At 45.9% G+C, this 25,723-nt stretch overlaps 1 protein-coding gene across 1 annotated transcript in view; it reads right to left on the bottom strand.

Annotated features, from left to right (window-relative positions):
- Positions 1–23,541, bottom strand: part of LOC109314132 (collagen alpha-1(V) chain) — a 224,884-nt gene extending 201,343 nt beyond the window's left edge. The window contains exon 1 of the mRNA XM_019541119.1: positions 22,914–23,541. Coding sequence (XP_019396664.1) covers positions 22,914–23,013 — 100 coding nt within the window. The 5' untranslated portion in view covers positions 23,014–23,541. The remainder of the gene's footprint in view (positions 1–22,913) is intronic.
- Positions 23,542–25,723: the final 2,182 nt, after the last annotated feature.

Raw genomic sequence — 25,723 nt, 5'->3', positions numbered from 1 at the left:
AATAGCAATTGGCTTTAGGAAAGGCAGACAGCATGGGAGTAGAAGTGCCTGGCATGCAACCACGCAGCGGCAGAGGACTCCGGCTTCACCAGAGAGGGAAATGTTTGGGCTCTTGCAATTAAAATTCCTCCCGATTCAATTCAAAGGGACAAAAAAAACCCCCAAAACGGTGGTGTGGCTTGACACACGAGGAAAGACCATCCAGGCTTTTCCAAATGCATCCTGAAGGGTAGAGGGAAGGATCAGAGGAATAAAAAGCAGCAGCACATCCAATTCACAAAATAAAAATAAGCAATGACCACAGATATACAGAGGCTGTTTTCCCCAAGACAGGAGGGTCCCCCAAGATGTATCTGCAGAATCACACGCAGCAAAAGTAAAAAGGGAGAACGCGACTCCCTTGGAGAAGGCGAGCAAGAGGAACAGGAGCCAGGAAAGCAGAGATTAGCCCAGCTGCAATATTGTCTTTAGCGAGAAAGGAGCAGGAGACAGAGGGAGAGAGCTGTTTATTTTTCCTGGTTGTTGGCAAGCGAGTTGTTGCACAGATAGCATTGGGAGCAGTCGTGGAAAACTGAATGCTATTACGGGAGACAGAGTGCCAGGCCCCGATAAGACAGACTCAAGAGCCTTAAGGGGCGCGGGGTTGGAAAGGAGCAAATCCTAAATGGCCAGGATTAGAAATTCTCTGATAACAGCAATTTCCCAAAGGTAAACGGCTTGCATGTAAAAGCATCTGCAGGGGATCAGCTAACAGGAAGGTCAGGATGTCTCCGAGTGGCACAGGGCTTGTTGGGACAGAGGTAAGAACGGGGATGCATAGCCCGAATACCAAGAGAAACCATCTGGGAGCAGGCTCATAACATATGAAATTAGCTCCCAGGGGAGGGATGGGGGGTGCCATAGTTCCTGCAGCAATGCTGCTGTGACATATGCATAATTACGGAGTAGCTGAGGAGCTCATTTGGGTCCACTTTCACTCTCCAAGCCAATCTGCCCTGTCAGGTCAATCATTTCCCCGGAGCTTCGTGCAAATTCCCAGAATCCGGGCAATCGGGACACACAAAATTATGAAACCTACCATAGCAACAACGGCATTTTCCCAAGCCGTCGCTAGGATTATTGCTTCGTTTGGCAAGTGACCTTCTCAGCCTAATTTTCCGAAGTATGGAGAACCCATGCCACCCATTTCAAAGCATTGTTGCAACACACATCAGAGAATTGGTCTAGTTTTGTGTGTCCCGATTGCCTGGATTGTGGGAATTGCATGAAGCTCCAGGGAAATGATTCATTCACCCAAGCCCAAGGCAGCCAAATCCTGTTTGCATTTTTCCACCTACCGTTATTTGGCTAAGAATTTCTTTCGCCAAATCAATGTTTAACCAGCAAACATATCCATCTGCCTAGTTAAGCGTACTTAGATGGCATCTCGAAGGTATTTAGAGAAAGTGAAGTTGCCCCACTTCTACACAGAAGGAACTCAGACACAGTCCGGGAATACACGTTGCAAAAAGATCATGATAAAAATAATCCTGTTGGCACAACTGGCCAAAGTAAAAATAAAACATGTCAGAAGTGGTTTCATTTACGACGGTAAATTGAAATCTACCACGAAAAATGTGATGAATCTGGAACAAGGGCAGAAACTATTGGTAAGGGGGACACTGGAGGCATGAGATTAGTCCTTTTAAGAAACATCCAGGCTGGGGGGGCACCCCTCCTTCTTAAGAGGAGCTCAGTTTTACCCCATGGTCACGAGAGCAAATGTCTTCTAATGTTACAAAGCCATAGGATGAACTACAATGTTCACACATGACTAAGCAAGCGAAACGGCAATTCGTGACATGTACCTAGGCAACTCATAACGTGTACAAGGGCCCAGAGAGACTCGGACTGAGATCCCCAAAGACATTTCAATGCCTGATTTTCATTGTAATCCTGCTCAGTGGGTATGAGGCACTAGACGACTGGGTATGACGTGTCATCCTCTCTGGGAGAGTAGAGAATGCAACTATGACCTTCCAAGTCAGACTTCACTTCTGTCCAGCAGGATCTTCCTTCTGCTCTAAAAATAATGGCTCAAATTCATCCCCCAGGATAACTCCATTCAAGTCAATGAGGTGATGCAACACCGCTCCTTAAATTACTAGCATTGAATCAAATCAGCACCGTTTTGCCCTATTTCCAAAGGAGCCAAATAAAAACATGACGTTGCCTGTCTGACCTAGAACCCAGCGAGTCAAATCCCAGCCCTATTGAAACCAGTGGTGACACACCCAAAGTCACTACTACTCCGCACTGAGCACCCTTTCCCATTAGTGTAGATAATGCCAAGTCCCTCAGCCACCACCACAGTTAAATATTTGCACTCTAAGGGATGACTTGGGAGTGATTTTATATCTGTTTTACCTTAATGGGTTTCCATATCCTTCAGAAAAGCTACTCCGGTTTAAGCCAGTGGAATTCAAGGGAGACCCACTCTCATTTACTTCAGTGGAAAAAGTCAGCAGCTCTTAATTTGTTGAGTCTGACATCAATAAACGGAGGGAAAGAGTTAAGTTTCAGAAGCTGGAAAACATTTATAACAAATCATTTGAAATCTGATTTGGAATTTCAAAATGCTTATACTGTACATATATATTGCAGATAGCAAGAAAGGGAGGCCAGCATATCCATGGGTCCGTCTGTTCCAAGTGATATGCCAGTCCGGTTACTGGACGTACTTTCCAAACCTACTATGGACTCTTTTAAGAAACGTTTGGATGCTTATCTTGCTGGGATCCTATGACCCCAGCTGACTTCCTGCCCTTTGGGCAAGGGACTGGACTCACTGATCTTCCAAGGTCCCTTCCAGCCCTAATGTCTATGATATCTATGAAAGTTAGTCCTTTAGATAAGTGAGCACTGGATCCAGGACAAAGCTGTACAAAGAAAGAAAAAAATTTAGGAAATAATAGTTAACAGAAAAATGGTGAGAGCTTTTAGTATGAAGTTTACCCCCGTTTTCATGATTCAGCATCAGTACATCTAATACTCCATAGGGTATAAAGTGGTCTTGGTCCACAGGCTGACTGACTACACGACACCCACCCCCTACATCTTCTATCACCCCTCCTGGGAACTGTAGTGCACAACACATCATTTTTAAGGACGCCATGGCAAGGCTGTTGTATTAAGGTTGCCAGATGTTCTTGCAAAAATGAAGTTCACTCAGCGTTTGCCGTCACTAAAATAAGTGAACTATATGCACGCGTGCTTATCCTGCCATCTATATGACAGCTTAAGAGTGAGAGTTTATACGACATATACTAATCATGTATTACTGCAGAGAGAGGGCAGCTCTTCATCTTCAGGAGAAAACGCATTTTTATTATTATAACCATGCAAACAGGTCTCTTGTGTTATGTTCTCTCTTCTGTTTAAAGAAGTCTGAGATGTCCTTTGCCTGAAAGAGAAAGTTGTTTGTGGTAATCTTTGGAGAGGGGCACCTTCCTAGAAAGAATAACACCCGCTGAAATAGCTTTGTAAGATTTTCAGTCTCTGTGCTTGGAGGAGATTCCCTTCCCCTTGCAAAACATACCCTATCACCATGCCCTACTGCTCATTACAGTCAAAAATGATCGAGACAAAAGCATCACGTTTGGTTGAGTCTACAGCGACAAAACACACTAAAAGCCTGTCAAAATACCCAGCTGGGGAAAAAATCCCTACAACATTGACCCTACATGCACAGCAACCCACCATGCTCACTGCCTTAGTGCTTCTAATGGCAATGACATCTTCTCCCCATGCTTCCCAGGGAATAGCTGTCTCAGTCCACAAGCTGCTTAAGAGCTCCATATCCATCCCTTACGTCACCCATAATGGAAAGCGCAGTACAACAACCGGTCATTTTTAAGAGCAACAGAGAAGGACTATTACTTTAAGGCTGCTAGATGTTACCACAAGCCTGTCGGCTTCACCTGAACCAAGAAAAGTGTCCGATCCATCAGCTGGCTCATCTCCGGAGGATGATCACAGGTTGCCCTACGGGAAGTTCGTGTACCTCCAGAGCTCCCCTCCTCTTCTTTTCTACCATGTTTCGCTTTGCAGCAGAATTTTTCACGCGCCTTATTTCATCAGCTGTGGACTGATATTATTAGGCAGACGTGAGCTACCTGTGCTATCGCTCGCTGCTCATGGAAATGGGCAGACTGGCTGGACCAGAGCTGTGCCTCTCACCAAACGGATTGTTTCTGGCCTTCCCGGGCCACCCCCCAGTTCCCGAGCTCGAGAACCCATCTCCCAGCCTTGAAAGGTGGGATTTGCAGAGGAGACAAAATCTTTTCAAGAGCCATGAGGAATTAGAGAGGTAGGTCAGTGCAGTGAAAGGACTCCACTGGCTCCAGTAAGAGTCTTAACCTGCAGGCTGGTACAAAGGAGAGGTTTCCAGGTACGCTACGACGATTCATTTCCCACAAACACTCGAGATGGTGGGTACAGCTAGCCAGGTGGTCTTCCTCCAGGACCAAGGCAGGAACCTCTTGTCAACTGACCACTACTCCCCAGTGCTGAACCTGGTGTAGAACCACTTCCCCGCAGCACAGGGAGCAGAGAAAAATGCAGATCTTGCTGGACAAAAGGATGCCAGCCTTCCTCTGCGGAGGTTGAGAGCTTGCAGGCTCATTGAAAATCATCACAACGTGCACTGTCAAGCAGGCTGCCTATATGCAAAGGATCATTGTTTGGGGCTTGGAGACTATTGTAATGTTAAAGTAGCAGTCCCTCTGGGATAGGAGTTGATGCACATGTGAATATGCACGTGCGCATGCACAAACTCCCAGTGACACACAGGCAGACTCCCAGTGACATCCTACAGCTTTGTAACACTGAAGACATCAGCTCGCACACCCATCCATGGGATAAAACTCACTCTTTTTAAAAAGGAGGGATCCCCCCCGCCCACCATGCCTGGATGTTTCTTAAAATGGACTAACCTAATTCCTCTAGTCATACTGAGAAATGAAGCCAGGATCCTATCCATTCCCTTTAGCAAGAAGAGGACAAGGGCAGGGCCAATTTCAACGCGGGTGGAAGCTGACGCTGCTTTACTTCAGCTCTGCAACACGTACCACCCGAATACACAGCGCCGCGCAGGCAGCCCAGACTAAGCTATTTCTGGGACTGCGTGAATCATGTTCCTTTTAGCACAGCAGCTGTTTGCAATTTGGAACGACGGCCCCAAGGTAGGGAGGGCCTTGGCTGGGGTGGCCAAGGCGGGGTGATGAGCAAAGCTGTAAGAATTTGCTGGTCGGGGGGTAGGGCCTGTAACCGTGCTAAAAGAAAGCCGGGATCTCCCACGTGGTTTCCAGTGAGCCCCGAGTCGCTGTTCTCTTTGCAACAGGTCACCTACTTCTGGCCGCTTCGGCTCCAGAGCAGGGTGCACCGCGGTGCAGCGCAGCCGAGGATCCCAGGGGAAAACTTATTGTTACAGCAGGTCACTAAAAGGGCTTTTCTTTCCTTGGAATTTCAGCTTAAATCTTTTCTTTTCGTTTGGCTGAGAACAGAAAGGATCGGCAGGTTTTGAGTTTTGTGATGGAAAAGCTAAAACGTTTGAGGCGAGGCAGCAGCTTTTGTGAAGATGCCCGTACTCCTTTTACTACTCCTCCCCTCCAGGAAGAGCACACATCAGCTGCAGGTGCTTCCTCAACCTGGTGAAGGGTATTTATACCTGAAAGCTTGCAAAGAAGAATTTTCCAACGATTTGAGTTGGTCTAATAAAATATATCAGCTTTACCCAAAGAGCCTTGTCTGCCTGTACCCCAAAAAGCAATTTGCCAGTTGAAAAACTACGAATGGAAGGGGAAATGTTTCAGCCAGTCCTGCTTGCCTTATTCTTTTTAGTGGTCATATTTAATCTGGAGCTCAGAGTTTTACCAGAGCAAGGACTGAGGTAAATCTGGCTTTCCAGCTGGGTTTCTCTTCCTCACATTGATGAACAAAGTCCTCAGTAGTTTGATCTGAGTTGATGGGATTATTCAAGTACTAAGCTATCCCTGTGCACATGGCCCCTTACCAATAGTGTCTCCCCTTGCTCCAGACTCATCACTGGCTGGCGTTCTGCAATCAAAATGGGAAAACTTCCATCAGAAAAAAACTTCTCTTCCCATGAAATACAGTTTCGCAAGAAACCTGCATGCTGAAAAAAGGCTATTTTGTTTTTGCAAAACATCAGAAAGAAAAATCAATTTGTCAAGGCTCCCAAATAAAAATGTCTATTTAAAAAACAAACAAACAAAAAACAGATTTTCTACAATAAAGGTGGGGGGGAGAGGAAGGAGAGATTTTTTTCCCTCCTAAAATTGTCATGTAAAGTGCTTATAATTTAACAACTGGCTCTATTTAAAAGTCCAAATTATATGAAGCAGATGAGAATGAATTAAATACATCTTTTTTTTTTCACTAGCACAAAGGCAAAGTGTCAGAAGATGTCTTGTTTATTATTAATAATGCTCCAAATTTCTATAGCACCTTCCGCATGAGGGGTTGAATGCACTTTGCAAATGTTTCCAGACCTCAAAAGAGGTTCTAAAGTTTGGTTCTGGTTCATTATTCATGGGAAGATTTCAGCCGGCTCAGATTTTTTTTCCCTGCCACCTTGACTAGAAAGCTCATCAAGTCGTTCTAGGCTGAAGCCTGTCGGAGCTAGCAGAAAGTACCTCTGCAATAGCAGTATCAGAAATGGGGCAGGAAAGCACTTTAAGTCCTTAGCCTTGCCCCCAGTTCTGTCTGGTCAGACCCTCGCCGTCAGAGAAGAGACAACAGTGAGACCAGGACTTCAAGGGCAAAAACCTGACCTCAGCGCAGTCACGCGAACAGGGTTTTTGGTGGCCCCCCAAGGGCCCGGGACTCACCCCGAGATGCTCCTGCCAGTTCTACCACTGGCTGAAAGTCACCCTTATGCAGAGCTGTAAAAACCAGGACCTACACTGTAGGTCCTAGCAGATCTACACGGTAGACCTACACGCATCCTCTGTGCCTGCACCTATCCAGCAATACAGAGGGATGCTGCAGCTCCTGTCAACACATCGCAGCCAGCTTTGCTCTACCTGCTTTAGGTGCCGATGACTGCCAAGCTCTGGAAGCACACGTTTCCATGTGAGCTGCCCAAGTATATCCCGATGAAATGATTTGGCACTAAAGCTAGCTACTTGACACCTAGCTCGGGTATGTCCACGTGGGCTGCCATCACACTTCGGGAATGCAATACAGATGGAGCCCGGGAGGGTCATAATCCCCAACTATTGCACTGGGGGCATTGTGAGGCTTAATGCCTGCAAGGCCCTCGGAGTTCCTCAAATGAAAAGGCCCATTAGTGTTTATGGAAATAATGTTCCTTTCCTGCTGTGGAATCCCACTTAATGACTTGAAATGCGATCCAGTGAGGTGCTGAGCCCTCAAATCTCACTGCCGCGAGGCTAGCATCTCACAGGATTAGCCCCTCGCTGCGGGAAACGCTGCAGTAGAAAAGGAGTGAAAAGACATTTATCTCTATTTTGATGTCCACCTTTGATGTGCTGGGCTGCTATCAAATCTCTCCCAAGGGGACAATGCTGATATTTGGACGGGGGGGTTGTTTTATGGGCTGTAAAGATTTTCTTTTCCCAGCTAAGTGCATTCAATGATCCGTGAAATCTGACCCAACCGTCCCCCCACCCGGCCCATTTCAACCATGCCATGCACTGTGAGCCAGCACTGCCAGCGTGCAAGAGCTCCAGAAAGAGCCGCTGAGCGGCAGGAAACAAGCTCCAGGTGCCAAGGTGAAAGTCACCCAAGGAGGATCTAAAAAAGTAAGACCTAACTGCCTCCAGACAACAAGTCCCACCAGCCGCACGGTTCGTTGGCAAGAACAGCCCTGTACAGCCTGCACATAAACTAGATAAGTTGCTCTGGGAACCAGAACAACCAGCTGCTTCCAGTAACAGCTTGCTTTGCACTGTCACGCTACTCATCATCAACTATCCATGCCTATCCATGGGTTGAGGTCTCTCTGAAGAAGACCCGAATGCACCAGGACAGGAGACTGGAGGTCCAGCAGGTGCGAATGTACCCTCCAAACCAGTTACCCCATATCTCTCCAGTCAGAATGACGTGATATGCTGTAACCTCCCAGCTTCCAACAATGAACGTTGTGTTATCAGGGCTAGATAAAGAGCCTCAGCAAACCAAAGAACTTCCCAAAACTAAAACAAGTGCCAAGCCTATTTGGAGATGTGAAAACATGGGAAAGTCTCAATACAAAGCCATCCCACGTCACAGAAAGGAACCGGGCTTCATTCTTCAGATGGCAAAAACCTACTGACGGCAACCACCAGCATCGCTTAACAATTTTGTTATCACCCACCGAGACAACCCAGATGACCTTTCCAAACCTAAGCTAAGGACCTGTTCAGAGGTTTCCTATGCTATAACCAGTGTCACCTTTCTTCTGTTCAGAAACAGAAAATAGAGAACGTCTCTCCAGTGCTGACCACCCTACACAATTGAATGAATTAAAAAAAATGAAAGCCTATGGTGCTTCTATTAGATGGACACAATATCTTTTATTAGACCAACTAAATTGTTGGAAAAAGTGTGCCCAAAAGCTTGCTTTTCCAACTATTTAGTTGGTCTAATAAAAGACGTCACATCTACACCAAGAACCTTGCCTGCCTATGTCCTTAGACCAACACAACTACAACCAACAACCCTCTATTAGACGGACAAACTTTCCCTTTGCTTTTCATTTTTGCATACCTCAGCACTTCCCAAGGCTGGTAGGGAGTGGGCAAGGATTAACTGAAACACTCCAGGAAAAGCTTCTCTCTCAATATTTCCACCTCCTCTAAAATCTGCTGGCTTCAGAAACCTCACGAGGTCTGTTCCACCCCCATCTCAATATTCAAGAGGGTTGGACAGTGTTGATCGTCAGGTGAACATCCAAAGTTTTAAGAGATTCGCCCCGCCCCCACTGTTGATATTTCCCCCTTCAAGTTTCCCAGTTAGCTCTTTGCACACAAGTATCTCCTGGGGCAAGAGCCCTTGGAGCACCGAGTAGCAAGAAGATCTTTGCCCTGGAAGGGCTGCCTTGCTTCCCAGCACCTACTTGTTTTAATGGCCCAGTGTGAGAGTCATGGCCATTGTCGGTGCAACTCTGGCCCTTAAAGGTCTGCTGTTTTGCAGCCTAAAGAGAAATCAGAGTGGAGTTCAAAAAAACAAGGCCAGATTTAAAACATTGGGGGCTGTTTGCTCCTCCTTCCATTCCCAGCTCCTGAGGTCAGGAGGGAACGGGTCCAACTGCTGCAAGACAGATTGTTTTAATTGAAACATTTGCAAGAGAAGGAGGCTAAAGGAGACTTTATCCAGAAATGTATGAGACGTGATAACGTGCCTCTCCCCATTCCTGCAAAAGGCTGGCAAGAGAACATCCCTAGGAGTTTCCCTACACAAAACTGACCAGTTCACATGCCAAAAGGACAACGACAAGGATAAAGCCATTTCCACCCTTCAGCACTTCACTTTGGGCTGAGAACAACCGGGAGTCTTCATGACCTGCCTTTTCTTTTATGGAGGAATAAAAAAAAACTTTTTTCGATGAATCATATTGGGCTCCTTAGAAGAGTATCTGCAGCTCTATTTCTGTGGATTATTATTTCTTAGGCTGGGAAATGTTGACCCCCAGTAGAAGAAATTATCCCACCCATACTGAGAGCAGGAAACTGCCTTGTGACTGATGAGGGCTGTAACGTTCTTCCTCTCTGCCCTGCATTGCAGCACCGATGCTCCCGTTAACGGTGTTTCGTTATTACATCGCCAATCAATTAGAGAACCTACTCGTTTCAAGTCGCACAGTGTTCAGTCACAGCGTTGTTTGGCTAGCAGGTAATGACTGTGACATCACTGGATTTGCATAACATCGTTTCGCTGAAAGTTGCATTGTTCAAGCACGGGAGTATGACGTGAAGCGAGGAGCGGCTGCGTGTGAGCATCTTTCCTACATGTGATTTTTTGCAAGTTGCTTTTTCAAAGAGGCTCCTTACTCCATCTGAAGACAAGAGTAGCAACACTGGAAAAGGCTCCGTCTCCCTCCTATACCGTCTCCTTCCTATACCGTACACCTTTACACTGCCCTCCTCCAACATCTGCACTGAGCAAGGTGACAGGAGCAGCTGAACTTTCTTCCGTGAGAATCGCAGCAATTACTAGGATGCTGAAGATTGCAAGGGCTGGTGCTCCAGCCACATAAAAGGGAAGATCTTAGCGTAGGAGGTTCCTTTGATTTGGAAACACTGGCCCTTAAAAAGACAGGGATGTGAAATACTGCTGAACCACGAGTCTGTTAGCTGGCATCACAGCCAGCCCTGATCGTTTACTCAAGTCGACCCAGCAACAGCCGTTAAAAGAAACTCCGGTCGTTTCCCCAGCCCAACACGCAGACTAGCCCGTTAAACAACTCACACCTAGCGTGCTACAGATGCAGCTAGTGGTTTGCCTGGAGCATGCAAAATGAAGCTTTTGGGCAGGAAATTAAATGTCTTCGTTTACAGCTGGGTATTTAATAAGCCTTGGGCAGGGGACAGAGGTGAACTGTGATGTGCTCACATATGTGAAGAAACGTGGTAACCTACCTGGCTCACCTGCATTTCCAAAGCTCTTCACCCCTCAGCTAAGCCCACCTCCCCCCGACTCTCTGTCCTTTTCTTCTGCATTTAAGGGATGGCCACAAGAGCTAGCCAAGCACGCGAGGGCCTTCCTGGGGTCGGTAGCTTCTGCAGCTTGTCTTGGTTACAATCAATGTTTAATTAGCCAACACCATCCACCATACCGACTATGGTATTTTTCTGCTCATGCAGACCGCGTCTACCAGGAAGAACGTGAATCTCAGGAGTATGGAGGGGGGTGGGAATAAACTTATCCCACAGTCATGAAAGACCAGGAGTGCACCAATCTACAAACAAGTAGTTTGGGAAGCCCAAGATCCAAGTGCTAGGGGGGCCAAGGGGGAGTTGGGATCAGGTCCTACCCAGACCTATGCATTGACATGGCAAAGTCCAGTGTCCTCCATCCAGAGTTGGAGGGGTACAGGTGCATGGAAGTGCAAACCCTACTCCCAGAGCCCATGCATCACCCGGGACATCCCAAGGGGCCGGGAAGAAGTTGACCCAACATCATCACCAGACCTCCAGCTGCTCGAAACCCTTGCAGTTGTAACCCTCCATGAGGCTAAATGAAGCAACACAAAGGACAGGAGTTTCTGTACACGCACGCTGCAAGCAGAAACTCCAGCTGACATGTAAATGAAATTTTAAAAGAAAAAAAGAAAAGAAAAAAATCAGTCACTGATGACTGGAAACGTACAACAAACCCTCCCGCCCAGACTCCAGCAGCCTCCTCCCTCGCCTCTCATCTCCTCGCAGGAAGGCTGAGTGGAGAGCACGCCTGAGCCAGCAAAGAAACCCTGTTTTTACCCAGTTCACCAACGTCGCATCTCGCTACTGAGCCGTCCGTGCACGTCTCTTCTCCAAGCAGACGTGGTTCAGGGTCACGTGGAGCTAACATCATCCCATGGTCAAAGCTGCCCTCTTCCTTCAAGGGCGCTCAACACCTTGTAATTCCCATTCAGAGCAATGGGGAAACCCTCCCCTAACACGGAGGCCAATGAGAAATTCCTCCCTTCCTCCCACGCTGACAGCAGCGGCTGTTGCACATGGAAGTGACTAAGTTTTCGAGCTCGCTATTTACCCAAAAGGTGAAATCCCAGCAAAATGTCCATCGATGTCAGTGAGGAGGTAAAATTTTACCCCTGGGCTATAACTTTTTGGGCAGCACTGTCTTCCAGTTGTGTGGTCCTAGGTCACTAGGCCCTACCGCAGCATGAAAAAAAAAATCCTAAACTTTTTGAAAATACTTAAAGAAGACTCTATCCTATCAGCAGCTGCCTGGTTGCACCCCTCAAAGTGTCTGTACCAAAAATAAAGTGGATAGGAAGAAAAGAAAATGCCCTGGGCTGGCTTTCCCCACCCTTAGTTCTTCTCATACTGGCGAAAATAGTTGGATGTTACTAACTAAAAACCGGCTGAAAGACATACTGGTATCATCTTTCCTTGCTTTCTTTTCCTGGCTTATATCAGCCCAGTGTAGTCCCAGCAAGAAAAACCCACTGGGGATATTGTGTTTCAGTCTCCAGTATCCCCATTTCCATTTGCAGCACGTATATGTACTCTTGCTTGCTAAGGCTTGTTTTTCCCAGCAAGCCGAGGCATCTACGCTGCTATTCAGGAGATTCACTACCTGTTTTCAATTACATGGCCGCATTTAATGGTTCAATTTGCCCTAAGAATAAAGCCTTTCATTTAACAGCACAGTGTCCCATATTCTCGGCCACTGTTTAAACTAGAAACACAAAGGAAACTGTGAAAGAACAGAGGCAAACGATACAGGAATAACCCCATGTGCACACAACGGGGAAGCCACCAGCGAGTTTGGTTCACAAAGTAGCACCCTGCACAATAAAGCGGCACATCTCTTCACCTGGAACCACTGCCTAGAGGAGTGGGAAGAAAAGATTGCATTTTGATATTTTTTTAGTGCCAATTCAGTGTTGAAGTTTTTCAGTATAATTATCCTCTATTCTGTTACCATTATGTTATAACATAATGGTAACAGCTCAGCAAAAGCAGGGCCCTGTCTCAGCACGGTGCCCAGACAAGGGAAGACAAAACTTCAGCTGACGGAAATCACCATCGTTCGCCTGCGGTCAGTGAAGCTCTGACAATCTCCACCAGCTGGGGACGTGCCCTGTCAGTCTGCTCTGGCCGGGAAGAGTTTGTCCCAACAGACAAGGCAGAGGAGGGGTAAGAAAATAGGATACAATTATTCCTATATTAGAGAAAGGGAACTGGGGTACAGTGGGTCTAGCGACTGACCCAAAAATCAAATGGGAAGACCCGGCAAAGCCGGAAACTTTGTCTCCAGTCACAGCTCAACACCTGATGCCCAAGACAATCCCTTCTTCACCCAGCTTATCCACTAACCAGATGAAAACCTCCAGCAAGGTAAGTATTTAACTAGTACCATTGCAGCTCTCTGTTTCATAACACTGCACCCTTGAGTAGCGTGACAATTCCCAAATCACATTAGGAGCCTTCTTGCTCCTAAAAAAAATAACATTAAAATAATAATCATAAACTAAAATAAAAATCAAACCAGCAACTTGCAACAATTCACCTAAAAAAATCCACCTTGGATGGCTCTTTTGGTATATTTATTTTGGTTCGGATGATGTTCCAGGCATGTCCGCAGGGAAACCACAGCATTTTAGCTGTACTTTCCGTGTTCGGTTTCATTTCAGGGGCCCGAGATTGATGAGCGGTAGCCAAGTGGCTAATTATACCATGCTACCACCCTCATTTTTTTTCCAAATAATACAACTTTTTCCATTCTCCTATTTCCCTTCCTGCTCATTTCACTTTCTCTACCCAGATTTGTCTTCTTTCCCCCCTTGTACAAAGGTCTCTTGTTACATTTTTTTTTAAACCAAAAAAGGCCAGCATGCAGATTCAGCACATATCTGAACGCACTTAACTCCAGGAAGAATAAAAGCTTCGACACAAAGCAAGGCAAAGCTGCGATCCCCAAGAACCTCTTTCTGCAGTGAGTTAGGACTGGGCAGTGGAGGAAGAGTGTTAATCCTTGGCAGGGAAAAGGGCAATAGTCAGATGGATGAAGCTGAATTCAAATGGGACAGAAACAAAACTGCTGGGCAGAGGAAAGCTCTGATGAGCCTGCAGTCATCCTGCACTCTCCTTTGGCCCATAAACACCCACGGCTGCTCATTGCAATCCAGGATGTAGGCGTGCTCCCAGATGCCAAGCCGATGGCACTGCTGGGTGGCTGGGATATTCCATCCATCCTGGTGGACCAGGACCCACTGACAGCTTTCTTTTGCCATCGTCACCTCATCTGCACTGCAACAATTCAATTTAGGCATGAAGCCATCAGCCATCGGTAAAGAAAGATGCAGCTCACCTCCTAACCAACAAGCACCATGAGACCTATCATACACTCTTTACGCTGGCCCCCCATTGAACATCAGGTCAAGTTGAAGGACATGGTCCTTATCTTCCAGGTGCCCAAGGATGCCCATGGACTAGCAATTCGAAATGGAGGCCTAAAATTTAGGAGCCCGGCGTGTGATGGACAGCTCCTCTCCTCTGATGCAAAGTCAGGACGAGAAACTCAACCATGTAGGCTGCTGAGCTTTCTCCAGGGCTGGTCAGAGATTGCAGAATGACCCCCTGGCTCCCCCAGGAAAAAAGGCCATTTGCAAACATCCCCACGTTCTGCTACAAGTGCAGGCGCACTTCTCTCACCTGCCTTTTCAAATACAAAACATGGAGCAGCATGGACATTAAGTTAAAAAAAAGGGAACTAAAAACAAAAAAACAAAAAACCTCACAAACCCAACCCTCCCAAAGCAAAACTTTTCACTGCTCATCTAATTTTCTTCCCTGTAGAAAAAGTAAGAGCAAACAAACCTCATGTGATATGTGGTGGACACATCACTTACTACACAGCTGGAAGGCATTCAGATAATCTAGTGGTGGGGGCTAGATTAAAACCTACGTAGCGTAGCACAGACAAGCATGATCATTCCAGTAATTTCTCTCTCTTCCGACACATGATGAAACCGAGCCAAAATCTCTGGACCACAGCAGCTAAGGGATCAGTTTTGCAGGGCAAAAGCAAGTCAGTGGGCATGGAGGATATTTTGCATCATCCCAAGATACCCAGCATCTTGCAGGATTGAGTCTAAAAGCATCTGGGGTCTGATTCCATGCCCAATGAAATAAATGGGACTCTCCCCCTTGGGGTAGGTCTACGCACACCTAGGAAAGGATGCTACTGGCTGGCAATGGCAGTGGCAAAATTTATCCCTAAGCAAAAAAATCCCCTAACCCCCCCACAAAAAAAACAGGGCCGATGCACCCCCACGGTCCTGCCAAATTACGTCGATGCACAGACAGCAGGCTCTCTACAGACCCCAACGTCACCCCTAGTGACCGCAGGGGCTTTTTAACTAGTCCCACCCTGTTTTGAAGCTCTTCCAAGCAGATCATGAATAAAGACCTTTTAAAGGACCCCTCTGCGCCTAAAACTTTCCACATCACCGCATCCCAGCCATCGAGACAAAAGGCCGTCCGTTGCCTCCAAACGAACATGCTTGCCCATTTTCCACAGGGGCTTCAGTCAAGCTAGGTCAAGGTCAAGTTGGAGAGAAAAGCCTGGCTAGACAAAAAATAAAATAAAAGAAGCAGTAGTAACTCGAGCTGCTTAAAAAGGCGACAGCTGCACCGACCCCAGCATCCAGACAAATATTAGTGAATGCAAGAGAAGCTGCGACAGGCATAGAAAGAGAGACGAAAAGTTTGAATGAAGCGAAAGAAGATCCCGTTTTATTACCCTGGATCTCCCTTCAGGACTCTTTGTCAGCTGATCACCACGAGCCAATGAAGAAATCCTCGCAGAATCGACGGATGCTTTTGCCGTGACTCACAGGTTGAGTCACTGCCGGAGAGCGACGGCTTGCCCCGCATCCAGAAAGCCGTGGGGGCCCATGAGGGATGTGATGCCACGGGGGGAACCCCCTCTATAATCCCATCCAGGATTTTGCAACAGTCCCAGGAAGGCCTCCTTTGCTTCAGAGACTCCATCCCAAGTTTGCCGCCAGGCCCGTCGCAGGCCAAGACAGGACCTCATGAGTTCATGGGTCAGTGGTTTATACTTACCCATGCAGTGCACGTGTAATCGGTGCTGCTCGGTTTACACGGCTCAGGCCGGTTCTCAATGCTCAAGGTCAAGCTGGAGAGAAAAGCCTGGCTAACCTGGATGAAAGGTGCCTCTGGGGAGCCAAAACGACAACGGGGAAAGTCTGAAAAACTAGCTGCTTAGGAAAACACCATGTGTAAAGATGCGTGTGCAAGAAAGGGCAGGGTTGTAGAGTGGACTGCACAACACATTTTTTGCACGTGTAGGAGCACGTGTGTAAAGTGCACTCACAAAGACACTTGCACTCCGACACTCTCATCAAGCCCAAAAGCTTTTAGCTAGGTCCCAATCCCGCGAGAGACTCCACGCATGCCAATTTCTGCATCTTCAGAGGTATCAGGGCCCCAGGTGAGAAGCGGGGGAGACGTCCCAAGGAAGAAGCTGTGGGGAACTATACACACCTCAACCCACAGCCGTTGAGATAAAAACACAGTGAAGAACTAATAAGTTTCTACTCTACATTTTTAGGTGTCTGGTTTTTAAAAAAAATCAAAACCATAACCAACATTTTCATTTACCTGCAAACCAGCATATTTTAAATAAAATATTTTTTTGACAAGAACACTTCTGATTTAAAAAGTCTCCATGACATCATCGTTTTAACAAGACCGAACATGTACCAGGGTATCATGGCGTGTCTGAGGGCCAGACAAGGGGACTGGCTACATGTAGATGCCGCAGTGTCAATGTGGAAGTCAGCTAGCTATCCCTGGATCCCTCTGTGTGGAGGGCACATTTCTTATTAAAAAAGAGCCCCTCCCTTCGTACTAACACAGAGCAATATAGAACAAAATCATGGAATTAGCAAGACGCTGCCTCATTTCAGTCTTGTTCACCCCGCATGCTTCATCCTCCTTCGGCATGCCCCTAGTTTAGCCTTAAGCTCCTTGGAACAAAGACCTCATCCTCAATTCTGATTTCATTAATACAGGAAAATAATCCCCTGAAAGCCAGTGGAGCTGCAGCAATGTGAAAACTAATGCATATCCCCGATGCAGGCCCATTTTTACTTAACCTACCATAGGCACTATACAAATAATAATTAATACCTGGGGGATGTAAGCATGCCCAACTTTAAGCTTCTACTGATTTAATTAACAGACCTAGGCTATTCGTCCCAGCTACCTTCCTGCATTCTCCATTACTTGAATTGTTATCCTGTGCCCTATGTCCCTTTGCCTATTTTAGATTACCAGCTCTTCTGGATAAGGAATGTATTGGCATGGCATGACTTTAGGGGCTATACTGATGATTCATAGTAATCAGCACCTGATGAGTAAATGGGATTGCTCAACACAAAGCCATAACACTGGCAAGTCCCATCGCGGATCTCCTCTCCCCAGGTGGACAGCTTGCATCTCTAGGACATCTAGAGCATGCCACTATTGCTTTTGCTTCAGGGTTTTAGCACTCTATATTCATTATAGCAACTGAGCCACTGTGGTCAAACTAGAGAAAGACCCCTCTGCCCTTGCTTACCGTCACTGATGCCAAATCACTGCTTACCACCTTGCTCACCAAGGTTACCCACCGTGCTCACCATTCATTGATGCCAAATCACTGAAGTCAGTGAAATTACACAGTTGTGTGCTGGTGGATGCCAAAATGCAGGGGATCATTATGGTCTGCTACAATTTATAAGAAAACTTAAAATCAAGCAGAGAGGTTGTTGCTGTTTTTCTCTCATCCAATATTCTGATATAATATAACGATCCAACACACCTAATCGTGGTAGACCATGAAGTACTTCACCAGCATTAATGGCGCCAGCACCCTGACCACTTCTCCTCTGCCTGGATGAAACACGATGTGATCAAAGCCTATTGCAAACGGATAAAATAATGCACAGAGGACTATGAAATTCAAAGGGAAGAGAAGAGTCTTCTCCTGGCCTCTTCCCACTATCTCTGCAGGATACTGCTGTGTCTGCTGACAACTAATGAACAACAGAAGGCACCAGCTACCATTGCTCTTCCTACATTTCCTAGCTGCATACGAAGTACATATTAACAGATGCACATTTGTTTAATAACAAATTGGTCCTATTGAATTCAATCATGTAACAAGGAAGGATTATTCCCTTCCTGGCAGAGATCTCTGGCTTGTGTTACAGAGGTCAGGTTCTACAGCTTTGGTTTTCAAAGGCACTTCAGGGATTGAGATGCACTTTCCCCAACACTTTCCTCCTAATGAATGGAAATAATGCCTTCAAATGTCCTAGGTACCTCTGAGAAAATCCAGTCAAACCATTTATGAATAATCACCTCAATGACAAGACAGCCTTTTCAATAGGTTTATGCTATTTCACATGTCATCAAATGTTCCATCCACCAAGAAATGGGAATTGTACTGGAAATATGATCCAACTCTTTTTACAGTAATATTAATTCAGAGTACTTGGAATCTTAAAAGCAGATTAAATACTCACAGATGTGTAAAGATGCCTTATCCTTTATGGACCAGAACCAAAGTCCCTTCAAAATCAATGAGAGTCTTTCCACTGACTTTAGTGGGAGGTAGAAAAGGCCACTTTGAGATATGGATCGTCCCTTTTCTAACACTGAACTTGTGTTCCAAGAAACATACTTCAAATTTGGAAAAAGATTAAAGTGAGGGGACAGTGTAGGGATAGAGAAGGAGGACAAAGGGAAGCAATGAACTGCCAACTCTCTCTTTGTTTCCCACCCCGCCCAAACAGAGCAAAGTTTCCTGGAAACTCTGCTCACACAGACCTATTTCTCAAGTCAAGAATGGGAATCATCAGAGCCATGAATATATGACACTTGATGCTAATGTCTCTGCATTCATTAAATATGCCACATGCATGCACTGAGCCTGATGAAGGGTGTGAGAGCCCAAAAGCTTGCAAGAAAATTTTTTTTTTTTTGCAATTTCTTAGTCGACCCAATAAAAGGCATGCTCTCCAAAGCAAGAGGTCTAGATTTTTGTACATGCATGCCCTTGCTTATTTGTGCCTGTACCGCTGCCTACCCCACCATAATGTGTGTGTGTGTGTGTGTGTGTGTGTGTATTATATATATAAGCACTTCATATGCATCTTTTGGATCAATGGCTAGAACCCATGCAGTGTGGGGAAGTTTGAAGCAGACATTCCTCAAAAGAGACAAAGTAGAGATAATGGTATTTTGTGAGCTAGCCTAAAGCTTCTTATTCAACATCCAAAGAAATCAATTGATTCCACATCTTTACAGGTATTTAAGGCCCTAATTCCTGCTGATGACATGACATCAGTGGATATTAGACACCAAAATACCAGTGAGCATCCTATCCTTCCCAGGGTAAAGAAACACATGACCAATGTTCACTCGAATTTTATTGTTTTAAAGGACTCCAGGTTTCCCCAGATCTCATACGAATCTCTTCTTAAAGCATATTTTGAGACACACAAAGTGAAAAAATTGCTTTATAATTATAATGTGCTATATTGGATAGCACGTACAATATAGTTGCTGGTATGCATGCTATGTGGAGAGAGAAGAAGCCAACCAAAACACACTCAATGAGATTTCAATCTGTAGGCAATCCCCAATTAACAAGGGAAGTTTGAATAAGATGAAGACCAAGGTAGAAAGGGATTTTAGATGGACCTTCCAAAAAATCTGGCATGTTACCTGATTCTCCCACAAAACACCCTTCTCTATAGGTCTAAAAAACCCTCATATTTCCTCAACAGGGGTCATCTTCATTACATTTCCTCAAAATGGATTAACTTAACCTTCATTATATTTCCTTGACGTGGATAATCTTCATTATGTTGCAGGAACCCAAGTTATGTGCCATGACTTTCTTTTGCAAACACACCTACTCCTACCCTTTCATCTCTACTCTTAACCTTTCATCTCCACCTACTCTTCCCCTTTCATCTCGCCTGGCGCAGAGCATGTGGGTATGAAAACGAAGAAAATGCAAACCACATTATCAAGGCACACGGAGAATTGTTTTAATTGGCAGATGTCGGCAGGAGGCGTACTATCACTAGGCTGCAGCTTACTCATGTAACCAGAAGGCACCACGCCAACCTAATGATGAGCTTGCACCAGTCAATCGTGACACAGTTGTCTCATGCAGTTGTCACAGACCTGGAAAAATAGGGAACGAGAAGATTCAACTCTGTGTCCTTAGGGTATATATTGTTTCCTTGAATAAATGCAAATCAGATGCACCCATGCCAACCTCGGAATGGAAAAGATATTATTGTAGCTTCGTAAAAAGGAAATTATCAATAAACTTCTGCTCCAAGTCAATATAAATGGTCTCCTTTCTTGGTAACCTCGCAACGGGGGCAGTGCAACGCAAAAAACGGACCCATCCTCCATTCCCAACTAACAGGGTCATATTTCTCCTTGCAGAAGCACCTCACTCATTTCAATTGGCAAAATATTAAACAAAGACAGCCCATAACAGGCCAAAGACTATGAATAATATTTTTTAGGTCAGTCTAGACTTCTGGGAATCAGCCAAGGAGAGAAGCAACAGACAGTAACAAGATACTTCATCGTCTCCAGAGTTTTTGTTTCTTTTAAAAGCGGGGCTTGTGTATTCTCATTACCCTTTTCTTTACCACTAAAGGAAATGGCTGCTTCCAAAAATATTCACCCAGAAACCTGATGCATTTTGATGAGGATTGGCGACTCCAATGCTGGCTGAGCTCTTTAGCATGACATCATTTGCAAAGAGGGGCAGTAGCCGTAGCTTGGAAGGAGACCACTGAGGAGCACCCTCATGCCAATCCCTTCCGAATAAAGGACTTTTTGCAAATAACTGTGTCTCTGTTCAATTCCATAAAGAAAAAAGATGTATTTTTGGTCCTTAGGGGGTGCAAGGAAGAGACTGGTCACTTCATTCCGTGCTATTTACTGTTTCGGTTTTGGTTTAGCCATTTAAAGAAAGTGGGATGAAACAGAGGCGGAAAGACAGCTTTGCAGGAGGAAAAAATTAATCAGCGTAAAAGAACGCTAGGCATTGCCACGGATTGCTCTAAACTGGCTCCTCCCTTCTCCGCCTAATCCAATATCCTACTAGGAAACTCCTTAGGAAACTTCAAGGCTTCTCACTTCACGGAGAGGTGCTGCTCCGAGCAGCGAGATGTCTCTGCGCTGCCAGGGGAGCCTCCCACGTTGCAATTCATTTTATGGACAAACCTCCGAGCTGACACTGCATTAGGAGTCTGATCCGCAAGGCAGTGCAGGCAGTGGGCAGCCTCCAAGTGACTTCGACATGAGCCAAACCTCACCCTAAAGACAATCCAAAGAACATACTCTACCAGACAAGAAGTCCAAGAGGCTACGGCACGACTGAAACACATATCACCCGGGCTGCACTGCCAGAGTATTGCAAAAGTTTTGCCTTCCTCCCATGGAAAGGACTGAAATTACTGGTGGTATAGCCATCTGTCTACAGCAGAGTGGCCAGCAAGGTGAGCTGACCCTTTCCAAGAGACTATCCCCAAAAATATATATATTCTTTCCAATCTCACAACATCAAAATGAACTAACAGCACATCTCATCTCCTTCCAGCCACACCGGACTGCTCCGGGTAACAGATCTGTCATGCTATACAACATCTGTATGCTATACAACATCTGTATGCTATGTATACAACAACTGGGAGCACTGAGATGGCAGGTTTTGCACCAACGATGCTTCATAGGTATTTTTTTTGTACACCATATGATAAATAAAGGAGGTTTTTCATTCCTGGTAGACTGCTGCTGAGAAAACCCCTCCCTCTCTTAAGAAAAAAAAAAAAGATTGAAATTGGAAGAAACTTGAAATAGCAATATCAATATTCATTCCCTTATGCTCTAAATCCCACCAGACAAGGTCTTGGTAACACACAACTGTCCCAGAAACCACTATTGGCAAAGCAGACAGAAAGATATACAGCAATTTCAGAATTAAAACCAAAGACAAGATGTTTTACATGTATAAAAGTCACTGGGATTTCACTTTGCTGTTAACTACCTTCTACAAGCCTTCTACATTTTGCCAGTCGTGAAAAACTCCCTCCTGGTCCTATCTAAAGTCTTCAGACCTCCAGATTGGGATGAATTGTTAGAGAAGGCAACGCCAAAGTCCCTTTAAAAGGAGATCAGAAATAAAAATTGCTCTTCCTTCACATTTTCAGATGACTGCTATCATTAAGCCCCCTACAGAGCTAAGCCCTTGTGAGTTCAAAGAACTCCCACATTCATTAAATGCTCATCAGTTCATAATTGTGACTGTGCCCATTAACACCACCCTTTTCTTTCAAGGTCATTATTAAACCTAAGTGCTTCATTGACAAAAATCAAGGGCTCAAGTCCTGTTTCTCCAGAACTTTTAAAAAAAGTGACATATGGAAATTCTTTGCATTGCAACTTTTCCAAACTCAGCAAAAGTGAATGAAAGCAAGGGCGGGGGTACAAACTTGGGTTAACAAAGTACAGACTGGGCACAATAGGGGGCGTCCGCTTTCTAAGTTTATAAAAGAAAAGTTTGCAAAGCTTTTGTGCACCAGGATCCCCTGCTTTGATCTGGGAGAGAAGGGAACAGATTCCTTCTTGGAAAAAAAACAAAACCTTTGCACTCTTGCACCAGGAACTATGCAAAGAAGAGATGTTTCAGGCAGGGGAAATACACATTGGTTTTTTTTTTAAGACCCTGGCTACTGCTCTGGTTTAAGAAGGGAGGTGGGGGGGGCGGAAAAAAAGTATTGTGTTTTAAGTTTTCTCCCTTTTATGGGCCCCCTGACAAATGGCTTTGAGAGGACTTAGGCAGCTAAACTTTTTTTGGAATGCATTGGCTAAGGAAAGCCAAATGTTCTGCAAAACACAATAGAAAGCAGCCTTGATTCCTCCTGGGCACAAACCCCTCTCCCAACTCGCCAGCGAGCTCACCCATAGGGTTGCTCCCCGCACAGATGACAACACCATTACTCATGCAATCGTGTTTTAACAAGGCTAAGGGAAAAGAGGGAGAGAGAGACAGAGAGAGATTGTGTAGCCTGCAGGCAGGCATGTATTAAGTACACAAAGAAGGCACATTTAAAAAAAAAAAAAGTGACTTACCTGCATTGCTTTGAGAAATTGCATAGAGGAGAAATATTGCTAGACTTTGTGGGCAGGTCCTTATCCAACTTCTCCTTTTCCACCTTGTGTGTGTATCCATGGTCCACAATAAAAAAGGGGCTTGACTTGGGGGTACTGTGCAAATGCTCAGCCAACCTTAGGTCTGGTGTAAAAAGCAGATCAAAGGCAAAGGTTCAGGAATTCTTCCTCCCCACACCCCAAAAAGAAGCAATTATTATTATGATTTTTTTTTTTTTTTATAAAGCCATGAGATTGCTGTTTGGGTCTGATTGGGAATAACTTGGGTGGAGGCTCAACTTTTTCTGCTGCTGCTGCTTTAGTTTGCTAGGAGCTTGGCTTCTTGGCTGGATGTCCCAGGTCCTTCTTTCCTCCCCAGCTCCTGCTGCAGCTCCTGGTCTGATCCTTCTGGGGCTGTCCTGAAGTGATGTCCCCCTTCCCCTGCCTGCTCGAGGAGTGAAAACTTTTTTTTTCCCCTTCTTTTAAAGCAGATGCCAGAGATTGTCAGTCGAGAGCCAATGCAGCAAATCAGAGTTTAGAGCAGGCTGCAGAGCTCAGCCCCCTTCCACTGGAGAGAAAGGGGGTGGGAAAAGTTTTGCAGGCAGGGAAAGAGGAATTGAATGTGTGGCATGGGGTGATTTTTTCCCCCCTTCCCTATGCCTTGATCTCTTTCCTGATCTGCTTTCTCCAACCAGCCCCCAGAGCTGGAAAGGAGGCAGGGCTCAGCGGCAAGTTTGAATCCAGCCAGCAGCAGGAAACAGAGCTGCACACAAGGCTGCAAGCCGCTGCTGTCTAATTTCTTCATCTGAATGGGTTGCAATGGCCTTTCAAAGGACTTGGGACTGCCAGCCAGCCTGGCTTTCATTTGTTTTCATCCCTAGAGCTCTGTTTGCCTGCTGGCTTTTTCCTTTCTCCATGCTTTGCTTATCCATTGGACCATTTTTGGGGAGGGAAAGGGGCTCTGGGGCCAAAAGGCAAATATCACCCTAGAAATCAGGAAGGAAAGTAGGATTGCAAATCCCAGAACCATAGAAAAGTAGGGTTGCAATGCCCTAATGCAAGCCAAAAGGAGGCAATGCTTGCATGCATGGGTATAGCGGCTTTATTCATGCATGTAAACTTTTCACCAAAACTCATTAAGTGGACCTCCAGTGGAAATAATTGCCCACACCAGTATAGCCATATGCAGATAACCATCCCTGCCAACGAGGGTAGGAAGGATCTGCATGGATGTATTCATACAAGTATGCCCACCTATACAACGATAGAGTTTTACCAGGCATTAAAAAGGAGTGTAAGAGGAGGTAAAAAGGGGAAATGAAATAGGGGGACTCATCTTGCCAGCCAAATGCATGAGCACTGAGACCTTTAATCACCAGATTCAATGTGGCAGAAACTTCTTTGGCAAATCACTGAGAGAGAAAACTTGGAAAAACTGCTAAATGCCTGAAAACTGACATGCCCTTTGGGCTGCATGTAGCACAGCTTGCCACTGTAATCCAGGGTTGTGCTGCCCTTACTGCTACTGGGTTTCCCTGCTGGACTAGGCACCATGGGTATAAAAAACCCTGGCATGATTGCAACCTATAGCCCAAATCCTCTGGATTTCTCCAAGGGCCGGTAGCCTGAGGCTTGTCCATTTGGAGATCTTACTTAACCCTTCTCCTTGATGATCTCCCCTCCTCCTGTATCCTTCCAGGTTTCTCAGCTGTCATGGGTCATTGTTGCTGAGGAAACTTGGGGTTTCCATCATCTGCAGTCGAACTGGACTCAAATCCTGTTCATCCACCTAAGGATTACTAAGGTTCCTTCTCCGGGAAGTCAACAAGCAGCACTTTGCAGTGTCCCACTGCCTATGGTCATGATGATGGCTGTCAAGCCCAAAGCTATTGTGTTGATAATGGGATAATTTGGGGGTTGAACACTTGACTGTGATTCATAGACATTTGGGGCTGGAAAGGATCTTGTGAGATCATCGAGTCCAGCCCCCTCCGTTCCTGCGTCCTATTTCTCATTCGTGCACTTTATCCCTCGGTTGACTCCTTGCAAAATGCCTAGGCCCATAAAAACAAATGCCACCCTACTCCCTGCCTCCCTGTAGGGAATCGTTTGAGTCAGGCCATACAGGGGGGGTACCTGGAGAGGAGATGGGCACCGCCAAGTCACTTTGCCCGAAGAATCACCAATGATGCACAGCATCTAACGTACGCCACACGGCTGCAGCGGCCTTGGGACTGACTTGACTTGACCATGCATGGAGGACAGCTCACTAGGGTATCATTCCCCACCAAACAAACCTAGAGCAAGTCAGCATTAATAATCCACCTGCATTGTCTTTCCCTTAGGACCCTACTAGGGAATGGGGGGCAGTGGTTAAGAAGAGCCATGCCAGTAGGGAATGGGAGGCAGTGACTAAGAAGAGCCATGCCAGTGCAGGCAATTATACTGCCAAGAGACTAAAGGAGCACTGTGAATATCTCACATGGAAACCTGAAGAGAGGCAGGCCACGTGCAGGTACCATGAGTTCACATGGTGCTGCAAGACCTGTGGGTTTACAGGGAAGGCTCAGGCATGTGAAGCTTGTCTCAGCTGCCAGGGAGTCCGAGCATCAGGCTGGGAAATCAACCTGGTGAGTCTGCCTTCAGCTGCTAGGAGAGGCTTCCCCTGTCTTTTAGTCACCCCTTCCCCTTGGGAGACTGGAGTAGCTGACATGTAAAAAGATATTGGGGACAAAGCAGCCCCTGCTCTAAGTGAAGGGATGGGAGAACAGGTTAGGTGAACTCCTTTCAGT

Source organism: Crocodylus porosus, unplaced genomic scaffold (assembly GCF_001723895.1).
Source record: "Crocodylus porosus isolate Cpor-Errol unplaced genomic scaffold, CroPor_comp1, whole genome shotgun sequence".
NCBI classification, from domain to species: Eukaryota; Metazoa; Chordata; order Crocodylia; family Crocodylidae; genus Crocodylus; species Crocodylus porosus.
This window is presented reverse-complemented; position numbering and strand designations above follow the sequence as displayed.